Below are 18340 nucleotides of genomic sequence, written 5' to 3'. Positions count from 1 at the left end.
ACTTGCACTCGTCCTATTTATACTATAATTGTACCAATTATCAGAGAAGCTTGCACAGTTTTTTGCAGATGCTGTATTTGGAATGGTGTGCCGCCAATGACCTCTGCCTTAATGCCAGTAAGACTGAGATTCTACTCATCGGCACACCCACTCCCTCCTTCCCTCCAGCTCTCTGGCTGGCCTCTCTTGGCCCTCTTCCTGCTCCTACCTGCAAGGCAAAAAACCTCAGGGTCATCTTCGACTCCACACTCTCCTTCTCTCCTCACATATCTAACGTCTCTAAGAAGTCACACTACCAGCTGCACCTCCTCAGAGGTATTCTTCCTTTCCTCTCCTTCACCCAGAAGCTCACTGTCTCCAGAGCCCTGGTTCTCTCTAAGCTGGACTACTGTACCAGCCTCTATCTAAATCTGCCTACCTCTACTATCCACCCTCTGCAACTCATCCAGAACGGGACTGCGAGACTTGTCCTTGGCCTCAAGTGGCTGCGAGGATTAAGTTCAAAAACCTCTGCATTGTCCACAAGGCCTTCTGGGGCCTGGGGCCAAAATACCTTCAACTCTCTCTTCCTAAATATCTCCTTTCTCAAGCTCTTCGCTCATCCGCCTCCAACTCCATCAGGGTCAGCCGCTTCTCCAAGCAATGAGTTGGGGGTAGATCTCTCTCCGCGGCAGGGGCCTCCCTCTGGAACAGCCTTCCTGCCTCCCTGAAACTTGATGAGAACCATCTCCGGTTCCGGAAGCACCTCAAAACCTTCCTCTTTGCTTCTGCTTTCCCCCCCCTCTCCCCTGCTAATTCCTGACTGAAACTGCACTGAATCTGCAACTAGGCCACTCTCAACGATCTCGGTCCCTGGTCCAGCCACTCTCCCCTTGCACTGCGGGACTGTCTCTGTATCACTACAGCCCCCCCTTCCCAGCACTTGTCTGCACTTACCTTGCACTTGCCAGGAGCTGGCCCTTATTATTTATCTTGTTATTCTACTACCCCTGTACTGCACTTTCTCCTCTCACTTCCCCCTTGCACTTTCCCTTCCCCTCTTCCCATGCACTTGCGCGATCTGAATGACACCTGGCCTAGTAAGATCATTGTCTGTCTTCTCTTTGTCCCCCCTCCCTGCCTCGTCGCGCCTTGAAACACTTTTGTATAGGCGCGTTACACATGCCATATCATATCATGTCATATTTGTGCAAGTTTGTAAAATAACCGTATACCGGCTCTGTAATGCTGTACCAGCACCCATTTAAATAAACGTGCACTGGCCCTGCCCAGGTTGGACCTGTTTGTGAAGGAAGGTTGCACAGCACTGTCCATAAAGTACCTACTTGTAAGGGAAGCCACTCAGTGACGCTGCACAAGCTACTTCCGTTTCTGAGAGTTTTGCACTGGCCCTGCCCATGCTGTGCATGTATCCATTTGTAAGGGAAGCCAGACCTGGCCTTACACATGCTGTTCATGTAACCATAGAAACATGTAATAGCCTTATCCACACTCCACCTTTATGTGTTTGTGATGGAAACCTGCACTGTATATTCTATACCTGTTTGTGAAGGAAGCTTGCAGTTACCTTTCCCATGCACCGCCAGTAAGAGGTGCTTGCTCCCTCACAGCCCATGCTCTACCTGTTTGTGCAATAGCTATGTTAATCCTGTACGAGTACTTGTTTGTTAGGGAAGCGGCAGTAGCCCTGAGCATGCCACACTTTTTTGCGAGGAGAGCTTTCACTGGACCTGCCCATGCGCTATGTGAAGGTTTTTGTGGGAAGCTTTCACTAGCCCTGTCCAATGTCCATACCGTACCTTTTTGAGAACGCTTGCACCGGCTCCGAGTAGGCTATCTCTGTTCTCCTTGTGAGAGAAGCCTGTCCTAGCCATGCCCATTTAGTAACTCTATTATATTTATGAAGAAAGCTTGTACGTTTGGGAACTGAGCAGTGACAGTTATGGATGCCTGTGAGAGAAGCTGACACTGCTGCTACCCATGCTCTACCTGCCCAGTGCGTTATTGTAGCTTACAATTCTGCTGCCCATGATTGACCTGTCCAATGTGTGACTGAAGCTTTCAATGCTGATAACTGTGATGTTCCTATATTGTTTTGTGGGGTCACTTGCTATGAGGCTACCTATTGATTCTGACAGTGATATACCTGTTTAGTGAGTTAATGAAACCTCATCATTGTCCATATTTAGGACACATTTATTCATGTTTTCTGTATAAAGCACACTAAACCCAGCGGCATCTAGGCACTCCAGACCGTGTTGGCCCGTGTTAGCCTGTGGGGCCTGCAGCCGTCAACCAGCAGTGACTGAATAGGTAGGTGCGGTCTGAACGGGGGACCAGCAATTACCCACCAAAATTATCCTATCTTCAAATTGTTGGGTCTGACTGTATTTACATACTGTCCCTTAGCCATATAGTTTATCTAGATAGATTGGGCCCTAGTCATATATTGCATCTAGACAGACCGTGCCCTGTAGCCATATATTGCATCTAGATAGATTGGGCCCTAGTCATATATTACAAATATATAGATTGGGACCCTTAGCCATATATTGCATCTAGACAGATTGTGCCCCGTAGCCATCTATTGCATCTAGATAGATTGTGCATATTAGCCATATATTGCATCAAGATAGATTGTGCCCTAAGCATTTAAATTGCATCTAGATAGATTGTGCCCCTTAGACACCCCCACCGGTACCCCAACTCTCAACTTTCCTCACACAACTCTCATACAGAAAACCAGGCAACCACCTTTCTGCACAGCATTCCACATGCACTTCACCGCATTGCAACAACAGACTAACAACACATAACCTGGCGCAACAGCACGTGGGAGTTTGCACAGACGCGTAAACCATGCTTAAGCTTAGCGAACGGTGGAAACCGAACTGAAGCTGCCAACACATCACAAATCTCACTATCCTATTCCCGACTACACCCTACACACCCTCCACCCCCACCATTGTCTCGTTTTCAGATCCACCAGAGCGTCTGAAGACTACTTTGGTGGTGAAGTTGCGCGGTATAAATACCTTTAACATTAACATCTGTGCTCAAATGCTGCCGGGTTGGGAATTTTACATCCACATTGAGGGCAGCCTATTGGCAGTAAGGAGTCTGACGAAGGAACTTACCAGCACTGCAGATGTTTTGGGTAGCATACAACCTGTTCAGAGCTCGCAGGGTCAATCTCACTCCTGTCCTCCTCCCAGGCATTTAAGATGCCAAAGGAATTCCTGTTGGTCGTGCCACCAATGCCACATGTGTGCAGTCCAGAGCTATTACATTGGGAAAGTGGGCAGTGGTGTAAACGCTGTCTTTCTTGGCATGCACTCTGCAGGGGTACAAGGCAGAGAGATGTGCACATGTTTCAGTGGTGTATCCAGCACCTGTCCCAGCACTTCTAAAAATACTGGTTGCGACTTGCCATGCAGCATGCCCATGGTGTGCTGATTTGTGCTTGTGGCAGAAAATTGCAAGACTGACACCAGCTTCGATAGCGATGGTAACACTGTCTGTACATTGATGGCATTCTCAATGTCAGGATGGATAAGTGTGAGGAGGTCGACAATGGTTTGACGATTGAGGTCAATGGACTCCCTGGATGTCAAAGTTAGCAACTGCCGTGTGCTGTATGGTGCTGGGAAGTGACTTAGGAAAAGGTGTGTCCCTTACATACCCTGTTTGAGTCCTTTGGATTAATTTGCTTCACTTGGATGCATTTATGTTCACCTGTTTAGTGCAGGTAACTGAGCACATTTGTCTTGCAGAATTAATGCTGTTTTTGGTTTTATTTCCACTTGTAATGCAGCAGAATTACCAGTCTTATTCTGGTCCTAATTCCGCTTGCAGAATTAGCACAGGTGGAATTTCGACTGAGTTACAGTGGTAATTCCATCATCAGTAATTCCTCTGAGGCTAATTCCGCTGGCAAAATGAACACCCATTTTTTCTGACCCTTAATTCAATGAAGTGGTAAAAGTGGTGGTAATTTTATTACCACCACTTTTTCAATTAACTGTGGTACCTGTAATGAGGCCCACAGTGTAGCTAGTGGGTGGACGGCAAAGTGGCTGTTTGCATACCACAGTAGTGTAAATATAGGTACTTCCCAATTTTTTGTTATAGGGGGACCAGTTTAGATGCTGGAACATAACAAATAGTATGCAATGAACAAAGAAAAACGGTTACCCCTCCTTTATAACCCTTTGATTAGGTAGAGAGTGACACTCCAAAATACCGTATTTCATTTCGATATTATATTCATCCAAGCAGACTTTTTGTAATCAATGTTAAAATGTATTAAGATCATTTTGTAAAAAACATAACCACAACATATCATTTAGGTATTTAGCAAAAACCCTTTCACCAGTCCTGCCTTGGAAAGAGCAAACTACACATCCAAAGTTCTTGTGTGATTGACTGCCACGCTGGGAAAGGCTCTTCTTTCACTCTCCTGTGTACTTAGAAGCTGAGAACATTGTGGAAAGTCATTGTTTGTGAGTTGCTGACAGCTTCCCAGCCACCTCGGGAAGCTCAGTACCCCTCCCTGTCATCTAGTATCTTTGGTGATAATGAGGCTTCTAGGAATACTTCTGATGTTGCTTCTACTATTGTTGCCTATAGTGACTTTGAACCCACTATGGGAAGAATCACTTTCTAGATCCACTTTAAAATTGGTTGGACTGCTTGTTCTCCTGTTCTAGTCCACCTGTTTTAGAGTTTCACCCCCTTAATTAATCCTTGTGAGTTCATCATCTGCAGGTGACCCAAATAGAGATGTACCAAAAAGGACTGTTGAGCATCTAATGTTAGTTAACAGGATCCCATTTCAGCCTTCAAAGATCTGAGAAAATGTTTACCATGCTGTTCATCTGATCAGATGATAAGCAACCTTACAATCTGTCAGATCTTCAATAATTGGCCGGACTCTCCTAGACCTAGAGAAACCTCTCATAATTAACAAACATTGGTGAGATGAGAGCACCTGCTGGAATACATTCTTCTGGCAAAACAGATAAGTGTGAGACATGGTACCACTGATCAAAATGTAAGCATATAAATGGTCCACAAACAGAGGGCAAAATGCCATAAATATATAGCCAAGATGTTGTTATTACCTGCAGAATGACCCAGTGACCCTTAGTGGCTGATTCATTTAAGGCATTTTCTGCAACCACCTCCTGCCCCTGCCCTAGGGACACATTGTGAATTTTCCCATTGTCTATTGTAAATCCAAGTTTCTTACCTATGGAAAAAACAGGGATCAAAAGAAAAGCATTAGTAGTAAGGTATGGTTTCAACTATTTTCCTTTGAAAATTGTTGAAAATGTTTAATGCAAATTATAACATTAGTTCAGCTACTCCTGCCTCTTTCAGTTGAATTTTAATGTTTCAATACAAACCTATAGGAGCAATGCATTAATCCCAGGTGAACATTGTAGTAATCAAGAAACTAATAAATTAAATAATAATAATAATAATAATAATAATAATAATAATAATAATAATAATAATTAGGCTTTTATATAGCGCTACAAACCCTCAGGTATCTGAGCGCTGCTTATTATTACCCACGGTGTGTGGTGCTCATTTATCGACCTCGGAAGGATGAAAGGCTGAGATTGGCCCCGCCGGGATTCGAACCTGCGTTAGCAGGCTCTGCACGGATGTCAAAGCGAGCGCTCTACTCGCTGTGCCACTTGACCGGCTAAATGTTTGAGTTGATCCGACTTGGTTCCCATAAATTTTTTGATTGGTTCTGAGGTTTTTATAAAGAACTTCATGCAACATGCCAGATGATACAGAACCCCCTCCCCCACCCGCGGAATGAGCTAGGGAATAAGGAGGTTCCCTAGAGGAGCTCATCATTTCTGGTAGAATAGATAGTTCAGACACATGTTAGCTCCAGATAGGAACAGATGTGGAGCCCAAACAGTCCTTGTAAGAATCCTTACTCTTAATTTGAGTGTCAGGTGACAATTACAGGTCTTCCTTAGGTATCTCCCTATTGGGATGTGCATAACAGATGGACAGAGAACAAAGCAGCATCTTGACAAATGAGCTCCCACTTAGGCTACCATGAATCTCACCATAAATGCCAACAAGTGATGCATAGAAAGCATTTAAATTGCCTCAACCAGTGGGAATTGCACTGGTATCTTCCATTTTGGAAATGATTCTCACTATGATGACAAATGTACCCCGTGTCCATAGTCCTCTTTCTTCCATACACATGGGTCGTCATCCCAAATGGGGACAGGATCAGAGTATTTTGCACACCAAAATATATCGGCTTGAACAGTGAGGCCAGGGGCATGCATGACCTTTAGTCTGCTTACATTGCCATTGGTGTTACCTGACTTCTAGCTGAATTTTGACAGGGATGATGGGTGGGTTGTAATGAAGAAATAGGACTACGAGCAAGGAGTCAGTACAGAACTAAAGTAAGTGTTTTATACTCCTAAATCCCATTGTCTTTCTTGCATACCTATGAGATGTTACCAAGTAATAATGGAATAAGCTGATGGTCGAATTGAGAGAATAATGTTTATAGAAAGCTGAGGGAGAAGACCATGTGACTGGTCTACAGATAAAGTTCAGATGCATGCCCGGAAGCTGTAGTTATGGCTACCTATTGACGGAGAGATCCCTGGAATCAAGTACTATTCAAATAAGCAAGACACAATCAAAATAGAAAAAGAGGCTTTTGCTAACTGCTTGACTGTAAAGGTACCTCTGTATTTCCATGTAGAACCTCCGAGACCTATGTACATCCAGATTGTGTAGATCTCTTGCTGATGATGCTGGGTTTGAAAAGAAAGTTGCCAATCATACCTTCAGGTTTAGGGTAAAATCAGATCAAAATGTCAGCTCTGCTGAAGCCTCATGTATGCATCCTTCAGCACTACCACACATAGCTAGTCTCCCATCATTTGAGGACTGCATCTCAGCATGCATAAATATCCTTGAGCTTTTCTTCATTGAAGGAAAGGTTGCAGGTGGAGATGTATAATGCAGTGTACAGACCAGTTTGGTTCTTTTTTGGCATCGGGAAGAACTTCCAGAATAGCTGTAGTGTCTCAGGAGTTGATTTCCAGCTGTTTTTGACCCTCCCCTGTAAGGCCCAGAGGGGGTTCTTGAGGACGGGATGAGAGAAAAAGCCTGTGGTAGTGGACTAATGCTTCTTGCATCTGGTGGCACTTGGGGAGCGGCCCTGATGTGGGGCCATGCGCATATGAAGGCTTCGCCTGCAAAGACTATGAATCTGTGCTACTTGCCTGCTTGTGGTTCAATATGCGTTCTCTGCCTGCTTGGTTAGGAGGGCCAATGATCTTGCTGTCAAAGTGCTAGTAATTGTCTTGCACAGCTACTGATCTGTATATAAGTGGAATAGGTCCAGCTCCAGCAGTGTTTCGTGGTCACCCTGTTGAAGCTTGTTTGCCCTAAATTAGACCTGTATTCGTACAGGTTATATTAATGGGTTTTAGACGACATGCTGCTGCTATTGGCATTATGTTTTGGTGTTCTGGCAGATCTGAAAAAGAAAGGTGTGTGTTTTGTTTAGTGGAGAGAGAGGGAAATGTAAGATAACTACGCTCTTTTGTTGATGCATTTAGTTCAGACGTATCCAAGTACTACGTGTGATCTATTTCTAGTTGGTTCTTGTCATTTTCATTTGAGGCATCACATTTCATCTTGCCTTATTTTAAAGCTGTTAAATTAGATTCTACCTCTCTATTTAGTTCATCTGGGGTTAATGCATCGATCATATAGTTTTTGAGACATTGCAATGGTTTAGAGTGCTAGGTAAATTGGCTAGAAAAGTGAAACATTCTGATGTTTGACGCTTTTGGAAAGGGTGTTCAATTCCCATTTGTCTGTGGCTTAGTTGGTAGAATTTGCCATGTTCGTGTGGGAGCGGTCAGCGGATACCCGACCTGGTGTGGGTGAGCTGACATTCTAGAAGTGATGCCTCTAGCATCACTAGTTGTGAGGAGAAGCCCTAAAGCACCCTCAGGTGGGCTGGCATTCCTGGCGGCAGACAATGTGCAGTGTTTGGTCCTGAATCACAGTGGAGAAAGGTGGGTTGAATGCATAAAGGAGCAGGTAGTAATAGATACCAACCAAGTCAACAGTGAAATCGCTCCAGGGAAAAATCATAGTGGTGACCCCTATCAGCAAATCGCACTGGGGAAAAGTCACAGTGGGTTATCTAGGATCAAAATCACATGGGAAAAAATAATGGGGGCATGGGGGAACCTGAGAGCAAAACTCAAGAGGGAAATCTGGCAGCAAAATCAAAGAAGGGAAACATTATAGTGAGGCACCTGGGAGCAACATTACAGTGGGGCACCTGAGAACAAAGTTACATTAGGATATCTGTTATGGAGCACCTAGGGTACAAATTTCTATGGGGCATCACCAATGCACACGCCACTTGCTGCCATATCCATTTTATGAAGTGTAGATCCCCTTTAGACGCTTTAGTCTTATTCCAAATTCGGCAGAGCTGTAAAACATGTCGGTAATTCCATGATCTCCTTTTTTTGGTGATAACAGAATTACCACTGGGTTTACTGCAATGCTGAATGTCTAGTTCAGAGGTGAAGTGGGGGATTTACCTCCAACACATGGCTGGAGGTAATTACTGCACTTTACATCAACAAATTGGCTTTTGACTGCGGGCAGCATTAACGCTTACTGTGAATCAGCCAAAATCCCAACAGAGTCCTCTGGACATGGGATTATAACTCTTGTTAACCCACTCGTAATCCAGCAGTAATTCTATCGGATAGAGTGGTAATAGCAATATTCACATTTGAGGTACTTTCATGAAAAAAAAATCACAGTATCCCCTACAAACTTAAAATAAAGCCAAAGGTATCTTACTTATTGTGAGACAATGCAGACCGAAAAAGAACCTGCTTGTCCTTTGGGAAAAATCGGGTAAACCTCCAATATCCTTCCACAGCCAACACAGTGCCAAAGTAGTATCCATATTGGCATGGCCAAGACGTACAGAAAAATGTTGGCATACTTACTTCTGCTTACAGTATGGGTATACTGCTCAGTAGGTGAAGAGAAGAGGTGAATGTTGCTGCTGTGAACACCACCAAGGACTGTGAATGCAAATGGGAAGCCAAGCACACTTTCTAAATCATAAATCGTCTGTATGGGCGTTCAATTATCTATTCATCAGCACCCCACAGGGAGACCTCTGCCAGATCTTAAGGACCCTCCTGAGAACATCATTTTGCACCAGAATGCTCAATCTATCGCCTCCTATTGATATCACCAAGCAAGCAAGCCAGATCCCTTTGCTGAAGCGTCAGGAATGTGTACCTTCAAGTATTCCATGACCCCCAATTAGGAGAACATGACATTTCTAGGCCTAAGTCAATACTTTATTGGGGGTGGTGGCTGTGGGAGAGGGGGTGTCATGTCTCTCGAGCTTGAGGGGGAACAGCTAAGCAGAAACTCTCTGAGAGTAAGATTGTTAGGGCCCTCAGTGACATCCACACTATCAAAAGGACAGTAGTCTAATGTTTGAGGCAAAGTTCCATGAATGGCTACAACAGCCAGAAAGCCAACGCATCATCCTGTTGCCAGACCGGGAGTTGTACTTTTGTTAGGCAGACATTCTTCAACATGGATTTACCTGTTTTGAGATTAGCTTGCTTCCAAGTGTTTCTTATTGACTGAAACAAGAAAGGAAACAGAAACTGTTTTCTCTCGAAGCCCAGTGACGTGCTGCCAGCAGCTATCAATCAGTACTGATTACATACCTTTTTTTGCACAGACGAAGAATGGCCTCCATTTTCAGATGCCTCTGTTTTTTGTCAAGTAACTTTTAGATGTGCTGTTCAATGGCAGTCTTTTCTGTATATTATGATGCGAAAGAAACCATTATTTTTTTCCTTTTCTCACAGGTGGACATCAAGTAATCAGTTGCAACTTCATTCCAGTAATTTAGGAATCCAGGCAGTAATAACTCTGCCTCCATTTGGGGATCGGGGACTTGAGGCAATTTATTCTTATGCATTTGACATTGTGAATATGGGCACAGTAAAGAAACGGGGCACCTATGCTTTATACTATTACAAGGCACAGTCAGGCAACTGTGCACTTCACCTCCATGGCCATTGCAATACACAATGAAGAAAATAAGTAACAATTTGTTCTACTAAGGTATCCGATATGGTGGGGAGGTGGAAAAGTCGCTAGTAAAGCAAGTAATTAAAGTCCCTTTTCATTTCAGATACGGTGGAAAGAGCTCCTGGTTTGAAGTCCCACCTGCCCGGTCATTACTGGAGATCCACGTGATTGCCTCTTTCATAATGATGGAGGGTATACGATACTGTGGCACTTAATGTACGGGGGTCTCACGTTCGTATTGACGGTGTAGAGGAGGTCCCAAATAAAGCCTGCACGCCAGTCGCCCATTATGAAGTACCAGGAAAGTTCACACCAAAATATGTGACGTATGTTGAGTAGATAAAGCAGCAGAGAGCCACAGTAGGGCTCTGCCCAGTACCTATCAGAGGAGTAACACCTATTGAAGTACCGATACCAAGAAAACCATGGAAAGTGAGGTATTCATTAAGGAAACCGTACCAGCAAATGAGACAAAATGAAGATTGCCTAAGTGCAGTCCCGGAAGAAACCAAAAAAGTCTTAATGGAAGACGAATGGTGACGTCACAAGGACCCGGACTGAAGTACAAGTAAAAGAAATTACAACCTGAGAATGACACTCAGAGACAAAACGCCATGAATAAGGATATTGTGAACCTAAAAGGGGAGAACGATGTTGAAATACAAAGAAGCTTAAGCTGTAAACAAGGTGAAGATATTCAACCAGCTAACACTTGTACTTATACTTGGAACCGCAAGAAAGCTAAGAAAACAATGTGGCTTGAAATGCTAAGTAGAAGAATAGTGCGGCAAGCGTCGTTATACATAATCTACCTCAAAACGAAGCACAGTATTATAAGTGTTATTCCACTTTGAAAACGAAGCAGAATAAACCAAGGTTACTGAAGGCCGAATGAGCAGTGATTCATATTCTAATAAAACGAAAAGAGACGGCTGAATCGAAACTCGGCAGATGCAACTCTTGACAGGAGGGCCAGGGTCATACTAATAGAAGAAACGAACAGTAGCTACATATAATTGAAACTTAAGAACAGAGTATCCTGTCTCTGAAAGGTCAAGATAAGGAGGCGTAGGCAGGTGGCAAGCTGAATAAGAATCAAATGCACACATTAAGAGAAACTAGACAAATTCACGGTGTGGGTAGCACGTGACCAGCCGAGCGAGGAGAAGCACAAGTTCACACCTACGCTTGGCATCCGCCCAGGCAGAGATATCAGAACTTTCCCAGACAGAAGATGCAGTTTCAAGGCCAACCACAGTAAATTAAATGACATATAGTTGTGGAAGTGATGATTGATTGTAACCATAATTGGAGAAAGGCCAGGTAACTAGAGGGAACCCTGCACCTGGCTGACCATTCTGCGTGCTGCAAAGTGGAAATGTATGCATGGGGTTGGTGCCAACCCAATCACAATGGACTACATAATCTAGGGTCCACCAGTTAGTAGAACCAATGTGACGTCGTACTTTTAGTGACATCTACAGTAGTCATCTTTGAGGGAAGGGCTTAGACGCCCACCTGACAGTGTTTACCCAATACCCTCACTCTGTTACCATATACAGATATAGCACCTATATTAAAGTTACCTTTTCCTAACCAATAGAATTGCATATTAACATTTGAGTGTTATACGTCAATTATGACGTGCTTTCAGTATAAATGCTATGATTTTTATGAAGCCTATTGGAGTTGAAGCGAGAAGGATGATCGCATCACTGCTGATTTCCATGACTCTCAGTTTTTTGTACGTCATTAAACACCCTTGTCAAGCCATTGAGTTGACCTTACTGATTGGTGTTGGAGTGATAAATCTGCATCCCCATCCATCTCAGGGGTGCAGCTATCTCGTCTTAAAGTACTTTCAGAACAAACCTCGGCTCTATGGGCCGGCCGGGGGTCTCCTGAGTACCGTTGGTAGCAGAGATTGATGGTTTATCGATTATCGACTATTGATTAGAATAAGACACCCATTGACCGTCGACATAAAGTAACTCTAGGTCTTCGGCAATATCACGAGTCCTTTGCCATTCGGCTGAGTATACAGTGAAGCGCCCTGTAGACAGTGGTAGTGTAAGAAAAACTGCAGACCAGGGCCTGAAGGGACCCGTGTTCCCCATGCTATCCCTTCCCATTCCTACGGGTAGCTGAGCGGCTGAAAAGCCGAAGAAGGTGGTATCAAAGGAGGTGATCACGAGGGTCCATAGAGGAACCATGCAAACAGTGAGTGAAAAAGATTTAATGTTTTGGCAAAAGTGCATGCTCTAGAACAAGTAAAGGGAAAAGAAAATGGAGGGAGGTGGGAGAAAAAACAAAATATAGTTAGAAGTAGAGAAGAATGTATATATATATATATATATATATATATATATATATATATATATATATATATATATACATATATATATATATATATATAGTCATTATAGTCATTATATATATATAGTCATTATTCCTATATATATATATATATATATATATATATATATATATATATATATATATATATATATATATAGGAATAATGACTTGAGAATAATTAGTAAATAAAGGTTACCTTATTCCTACGCTTTTAATACAATCGGCTAGAAGAAACGTGTACCCAGAGTCCCAGCTAAAGGGGTAACGATTAGATTACCACGACTGTCATGAAAGGGGTACATTTAGACTCCATGAAAGGGTAATGATTAGAGGCAGAAATATATGTGACCAGCTGGTGTTCGTCTAGTCTGTTAAGAGTCTGTCTTACATGTTTTTGTTGTGACGTCATACATCGAAAAATTTTCCTTGAGAAAAATGATTTACATTTTTACGTGATTGATGTTTTTCGAGTAAATTAGAAGGTATAACATGTTGTGGAAAATCTGGGTTGGAGCTTGCAGTGTTTGGTGCTTGCTCATATTGTTGGAACTGTTTAAGCCACACAAAAGTGTTGACAAGTGCTATATAAGAGGAAAGGGAACAGATTTAAGAATGGAAGGCATGACACCATTGATACACTTGTTCAAACAGTTGCCGAAACACGCACCCAAACTGAAGAAATACAGTACAGAGAGGGTTAAAGGAACCGCCCACAAGATGTTTATGCCATGGCCACAGGTTGGGTCCTTATCCAAAGCTTTCTTGCAACACATGACGACATATTTGCATGCCACACACACAGGCAAAAAGTTAGACAAACGCCTCACTGCTCGAGAACTTTGGAAAATGTATGAACATGGAAAGGAAGAGGAGCCGCCAATAGATTGGATAATTAATGTATGCACAGAGGGGGTGAGATGCCTACCATGCCACACGCCCAATCCGAAACAAAGGGTCAAGAAAGTAAAGATGAGGGATTATACCCGCTAAGAGAACTTAAAAGCAGCCATAGGGTATAACAACCCTGCATATTAGTCACCTACGCATATTAGTGACGAAAATCAAGGGAAAGAAAAGGATAAGGATATTACCTCCACAGTCACACAGGATAAGGGGGGACGCAATGATGAAAGAAGGGATCAAGCACAAACAAGCGCATCTCTCAACAAAGAGAGAGAAGGGAAGAGATGGAAGGGAAACGAAGATAGAACTGATGAGATAGCATTCGCAAAAAACAAATGGATGGGAGGACACATTTTATTGAAACTTGATGACAAAGGCATTGATGACGCAAAACAAAAGGAGAGGTTAGATGATGAACAGAGAAAATGGAAATAGAAGGAGTTAAGAGATGAAAGAATAAGAAAGATAGACAAAGGCGAGAACAGCTATATTGCGAAGAGCAAGAAAGACAGCTCATAGCAAACAAAGAGCAGCAAATGATCATGACAGACAGGAACAGCAAAGGTCAGAGGAAGAACAAAGGATACAAGAGAAAAGAATAAAGAGATGAAGAGACGAGGACATTCGAAGGGCAGATGAACAAAGAAACGAAAAGAAAAAGGAAGAAGAAAGAGTAAGAGAAGAGGCGAGGAAGTGTAGAGAATTCGATGATGATATCGAAAATAAGTCGAGACAGAGGGCACGTGATCTTGAATATCTAGGGAGCGAGGTTAGAAAACCCGCTCCAGTAGTAGATTGGGAAGACATACAATTTTTTTTCCTGCGTATCATTCAGTACCAGGCAAGTCTAGGGCAAATATGGAAGATGACTTCGACACCAGAAGCATCAGAGAAACGATTGATTGAATATATGATGAAATGGGGTTAGAACAAACAATCCAAGGGGATGGGGAAGACGAGCGCCTGGAGAGCATTCAGCTTTACGACACTGAGGATGTCTCCTGAACAAGTGGGAATAGAGACCTATCCTTGGATAGACTAGAAATAAGAAGAAACAAAGAAGACACGAGAAGTGGCACTAGTTGGGCACAGACACTGTCCGACTCGGAAAGGGAGGAGCATGAGGAAAATGAGGAAGAAAGTTGGAGCAAGAGACAACTCCCAAGAGAGAAAGGAGTAAGATGGTCAGATACTAGTGAGTCTGCACCGAGGGCATTAGAGTCAGCCATGCAGTCAGACCGACATGAAGAAGTATCTCACGGTCAGAGAGGGGTGTCTTCACCGCCCTATGTAGGCAGGTTCAGGACATTGCCAAGCAGACGACGATGCAGGAATATTACCCCTGCAATAGACAGGAGAACAATGAGAGAAGAGAGAGAGAACTATACCTCCCAATTTCCGCTACTCGAGAAAGGGGGAGTAAGACCACCATATATTCCATGGCCACACATGGATCGAGAACATTTGAAAAACAAGCTTCCAATGTTGACATTGGGAGCCAGAAAGCCGATACATGCGTTAGAAAAAATGACAAGAGGGAACACGTTAGGCATAGGGAAATTAAGGTTCTCCTAATCGCCATACTTGCTGAGAGAGAAGCCAATGTGTGGGCACGAGCAGGCTACCCTGGTGTAACCACAATTAATACCTTGCATTATGAAGCTCCATTTAACAATTGTAGAGCCGCAGTATGGAAAGTGCTACGAGTGCTATACCCAGACACTTCCGATATGGGAGCTATAATGACACGAAAAATGAAGGAGTCTGAGGATCCGTTAATTTATATACAGAATTTTCAAGACGCATGGGTACTCCAGACTCATGAATCTTGGACGAAATCTATACCTGTGTTCTACCATATATTGTGCCAAGGGCTGCCAGAGCCGGTACAGAAACAACTCAAGAAATTGGTGGGAATTGAGGCCAAGCCTTGGGCTGAAATACAGCTTACTATCGTGCACAATTGCAGATTGCTGCAAGAAAAGAATCACAAAAAGGAAGCTGCAAATAAGGGTGAGGAAGCGAAATTGTTGCAGAAGAAATTGTCAAAATATGCTCCTGAGGGAGCCATGATAACTAGCACAGCTGAATCGAGCATGCAGCAGCTGACTAATCCACAGCAGAATAATCAGGTCAATATGGGGTTTTACCCCAGGGGAAGAGGATTTAGGGGAAGAGGAGGGCAGAGCAATCAGGGAGGTTTCCAAAATAATCAAGGAAGTTTTCAAAGTATGCAAAATGGTAATCAAGATATGTCAAACGGGCAAATGATCCGACCACTGCCAGAATGTTGGTTGTGTGAAATGACGGGGCACTTAGCTTACATATGCAGAAACCAAGGCATGTTGCAGAACAGCCAAAGGACAGGACCATGCATGGCAAATCCACCTGCAGTTTTACAACCGGGTGTTGCACAGAATCACATGGTGCAACACCAAGCACCAAGAGCACAACAAGGTGTGCAACCTCAGAATATGGGGAATTTTCCAAAAGGACAATCCCAACAGGCACCATTGCAACTATCGCAGACGATGAGCACATGGCAGACCACAAATCCTGGAATGGGAAGTAACAATGGGAATGGGGGAAATCCACCAGCGCACAGTGGGCCAAAATTGTATATGAACGAGGACAGCTCACTGGGAACCCTGATGTGTTCTATCCTATCAGTGACACCAGACCCTCAGAGGGAGCCTAGGCTGGATGTCGTTATAGGGGATAAATAATATTCCTTCCTAGTTGACAAGGGTGCAATACGCTCGTGCATATGTGAAGGCAAGTTTTCCTTGTCCGGCTAGGCCATAAATACTCAAAGTTTTACAGAAGTCGAGTTCCCTTCACAAATACAATTCCAGTCTCTATAGGAGCATGTGAAATGAATGTGACTTTACTATATTCCAGCTAATCTCACATGAAGGAAAGAGAGCGACCCGAGAAAGGGCTGAAGCCATACTGAACACAGCCAAGCCACACACGATAAAACAGATGCAGAGCTTTCTAGACCTTAGGGCATGCGTCTTCGACTATAGCTCTTACACTAAGCCTTTACTTCAGGCCCTAAAGAAGGCCCAAGTAACGAAAGAAAAATTGAATGGTCTGAGACATGGAGAAAGGATTTGCTGAACTCAAAAGAGCTATTTGCACAGCACTAGTTGTAGGGATCCCCAATTATGCAGAGGAATTTGACCTGTTTTCACACCCGAATAGCAGCGTTATGACGGCAGTGCTCACACAGAGAACCACACTGGGGTACAAGCCCCTGGCATAATACAGTGGGAATTCGGACCCAGTAATGAGAAGCCAATTTCCTTGCAAACCAAGTTTAGCTGCCGCGGCGTTCACTATAGAGAAGGCTACAACCATTGTGATGGGATGCTCCATGACGCTGTATGTCGAGCACTCACTTTTTGCCATTCTAGAGAAACCAAAGGGCACATTGACATCTCAGAGAGCTTCTGCCTATGAAGTGATCATATCAAATCCAGTGATTAAGTTTGATGCAAGATAGTGAACCCAGCTGTGTTCATACCCGAGCCAGTCACTGAAGGAGGGCCAACACATGACTGTGCAAACTATGAAGAATTCTATGATGAAATCCCCAAGGTGAAAGAAAATGCCTTGGCAGAAGGAGAGATCGTATTCATGATGGGTCTTCGAGGATCGATCAAAGTGACAGACAAAGATATACTGGCATTGCTGTGGTAAAACACACAGCAAATGGAGACCTGTGTACTTATTAGTGCACAAATACCATCTCATTATTCAGCACAGGCTGCAGAATTATTGGCCTTTGATACTCGCAATTGAGAATCACGCAGACCAGGAAGTAACGGTGTACAGTGACTCTGCCTTTATGACGTCAACAGTGCACGCAGGCTTAGCGTGCTGGAAAAGGATGGGCTACCTCTGAGCGGATGGCATGCCAGCGCAGCACGCAGCCTTATTGGACAGGCTGATCAAGGCATGATAGCTCCCAGTGGGCATAGCGGTCATGAAATGCATGGCCACACGAAAGGGGACAGATTTTATCTCACGCGGAAATCAAGCAGCAGACACGGAAGCCAAGAGTATGGCATCCAAAAATGAAACAATCATGGAAGTGGAAGTTATACATGCCAACGAGTGAATGATGGTTACACGAATTGCACCTGAAAGTTACAGTAATTTGGGACAAACACAGCTAATGGAACTCCAAGGGGAGGCACCACAGGAAGAAAAGAACCTTTGGAAACATCAAGGGTGTTCTATAAAAACCTCTGACAGCTTGTGGTGACAAGACAGCACTGGTAAACCAGTAAGGCCTGTAGCCCTATTAAAAAAAGCACTAGAGCAGTTACATTATCCAGCACATATGACAAAAGAGAACCTAGCAGCAACGCTTGCTGAAGACTGGTTCATACCGAATTTAGCTGAGCACATTGCATTCTTTATAGTGAACTGTATAATCTGCCAGCAATTCACGCTGGGTGCACATTACAAGTAATGAGGAGTCATCCCAAGGCCAAATGAACCTTTCCGGAACTTGCATCGATTACGTCGACATGATTCAAGTATGTAATGGGTACAGATACTTGATTGTTGTGGTGTGTTCATTCTCTAGATGGATTGAGGCAGGTCGATGTACACACCCAGACTCTACCTGTGCAGCCAAATTTTTAGTGAGAGAGGTGTTCCCCCGGTGGGGGATGTGCGAGGACATGAGATCAGATAATTGCCCTCACTTTGTTAATGCAACATTCGAACAGATTAGCTTTGTATAAAGCACAAGTTCCCATTGGCGTATCATCCGCACGGTCATGGGATCTGTGAGAAGCTCAACAGCTTGTTAAAGGAAAGGATAGCTAAGTTGAAGATGACTCTAAGAAAGGGATGGTTGCACTGCCTTTCTTTGGTACTGTATGCACTTCGGAACCAACCC

General features: G+C 43.7%; 1 protein-coding gene across 1 annotated transcript in view; it reads right to left on the bottom strand.

Annotated features, from left to right (window-relative positions):
• Positions 1–18340, bottom strand: part of DNAH17 (dynein axonemal heavy chain 17) — an 8024690-nt gene that overhangs the window by 765226 nt on the left and 7241124 nt on the right. The window contains exon 72 of the mRNA XM_069655242.1: positions 5124–5251. Coding sequence (XP_069511343.1) covers positions 5124–5251 — 128 coding nt within the window. The remainder of the gene's footprint in view (positions 1–5123; positions 5252–18340) is intronic.

The sequence above is a fragment of the Ambystoma mexicanum genome, chromosome 3q, assembly GCF_040938575.1.
Source record: "Ambystoma mexicanum isolate Mex_15411 chromosome 3q, UKY_AmexF1_1, whole genome shotgun sequence".
Lineage (NCBI taxonomy): Eukaryota > Metazoa > Chordata > Amphibia > Caudata > Ambystomatidae > Ambystoma > Ambystoma mexicanum.
Note: the sequence above shows the minus strand (reverse complement) of the source record. Positions and strands in the feature narration are given on the sequence as shown.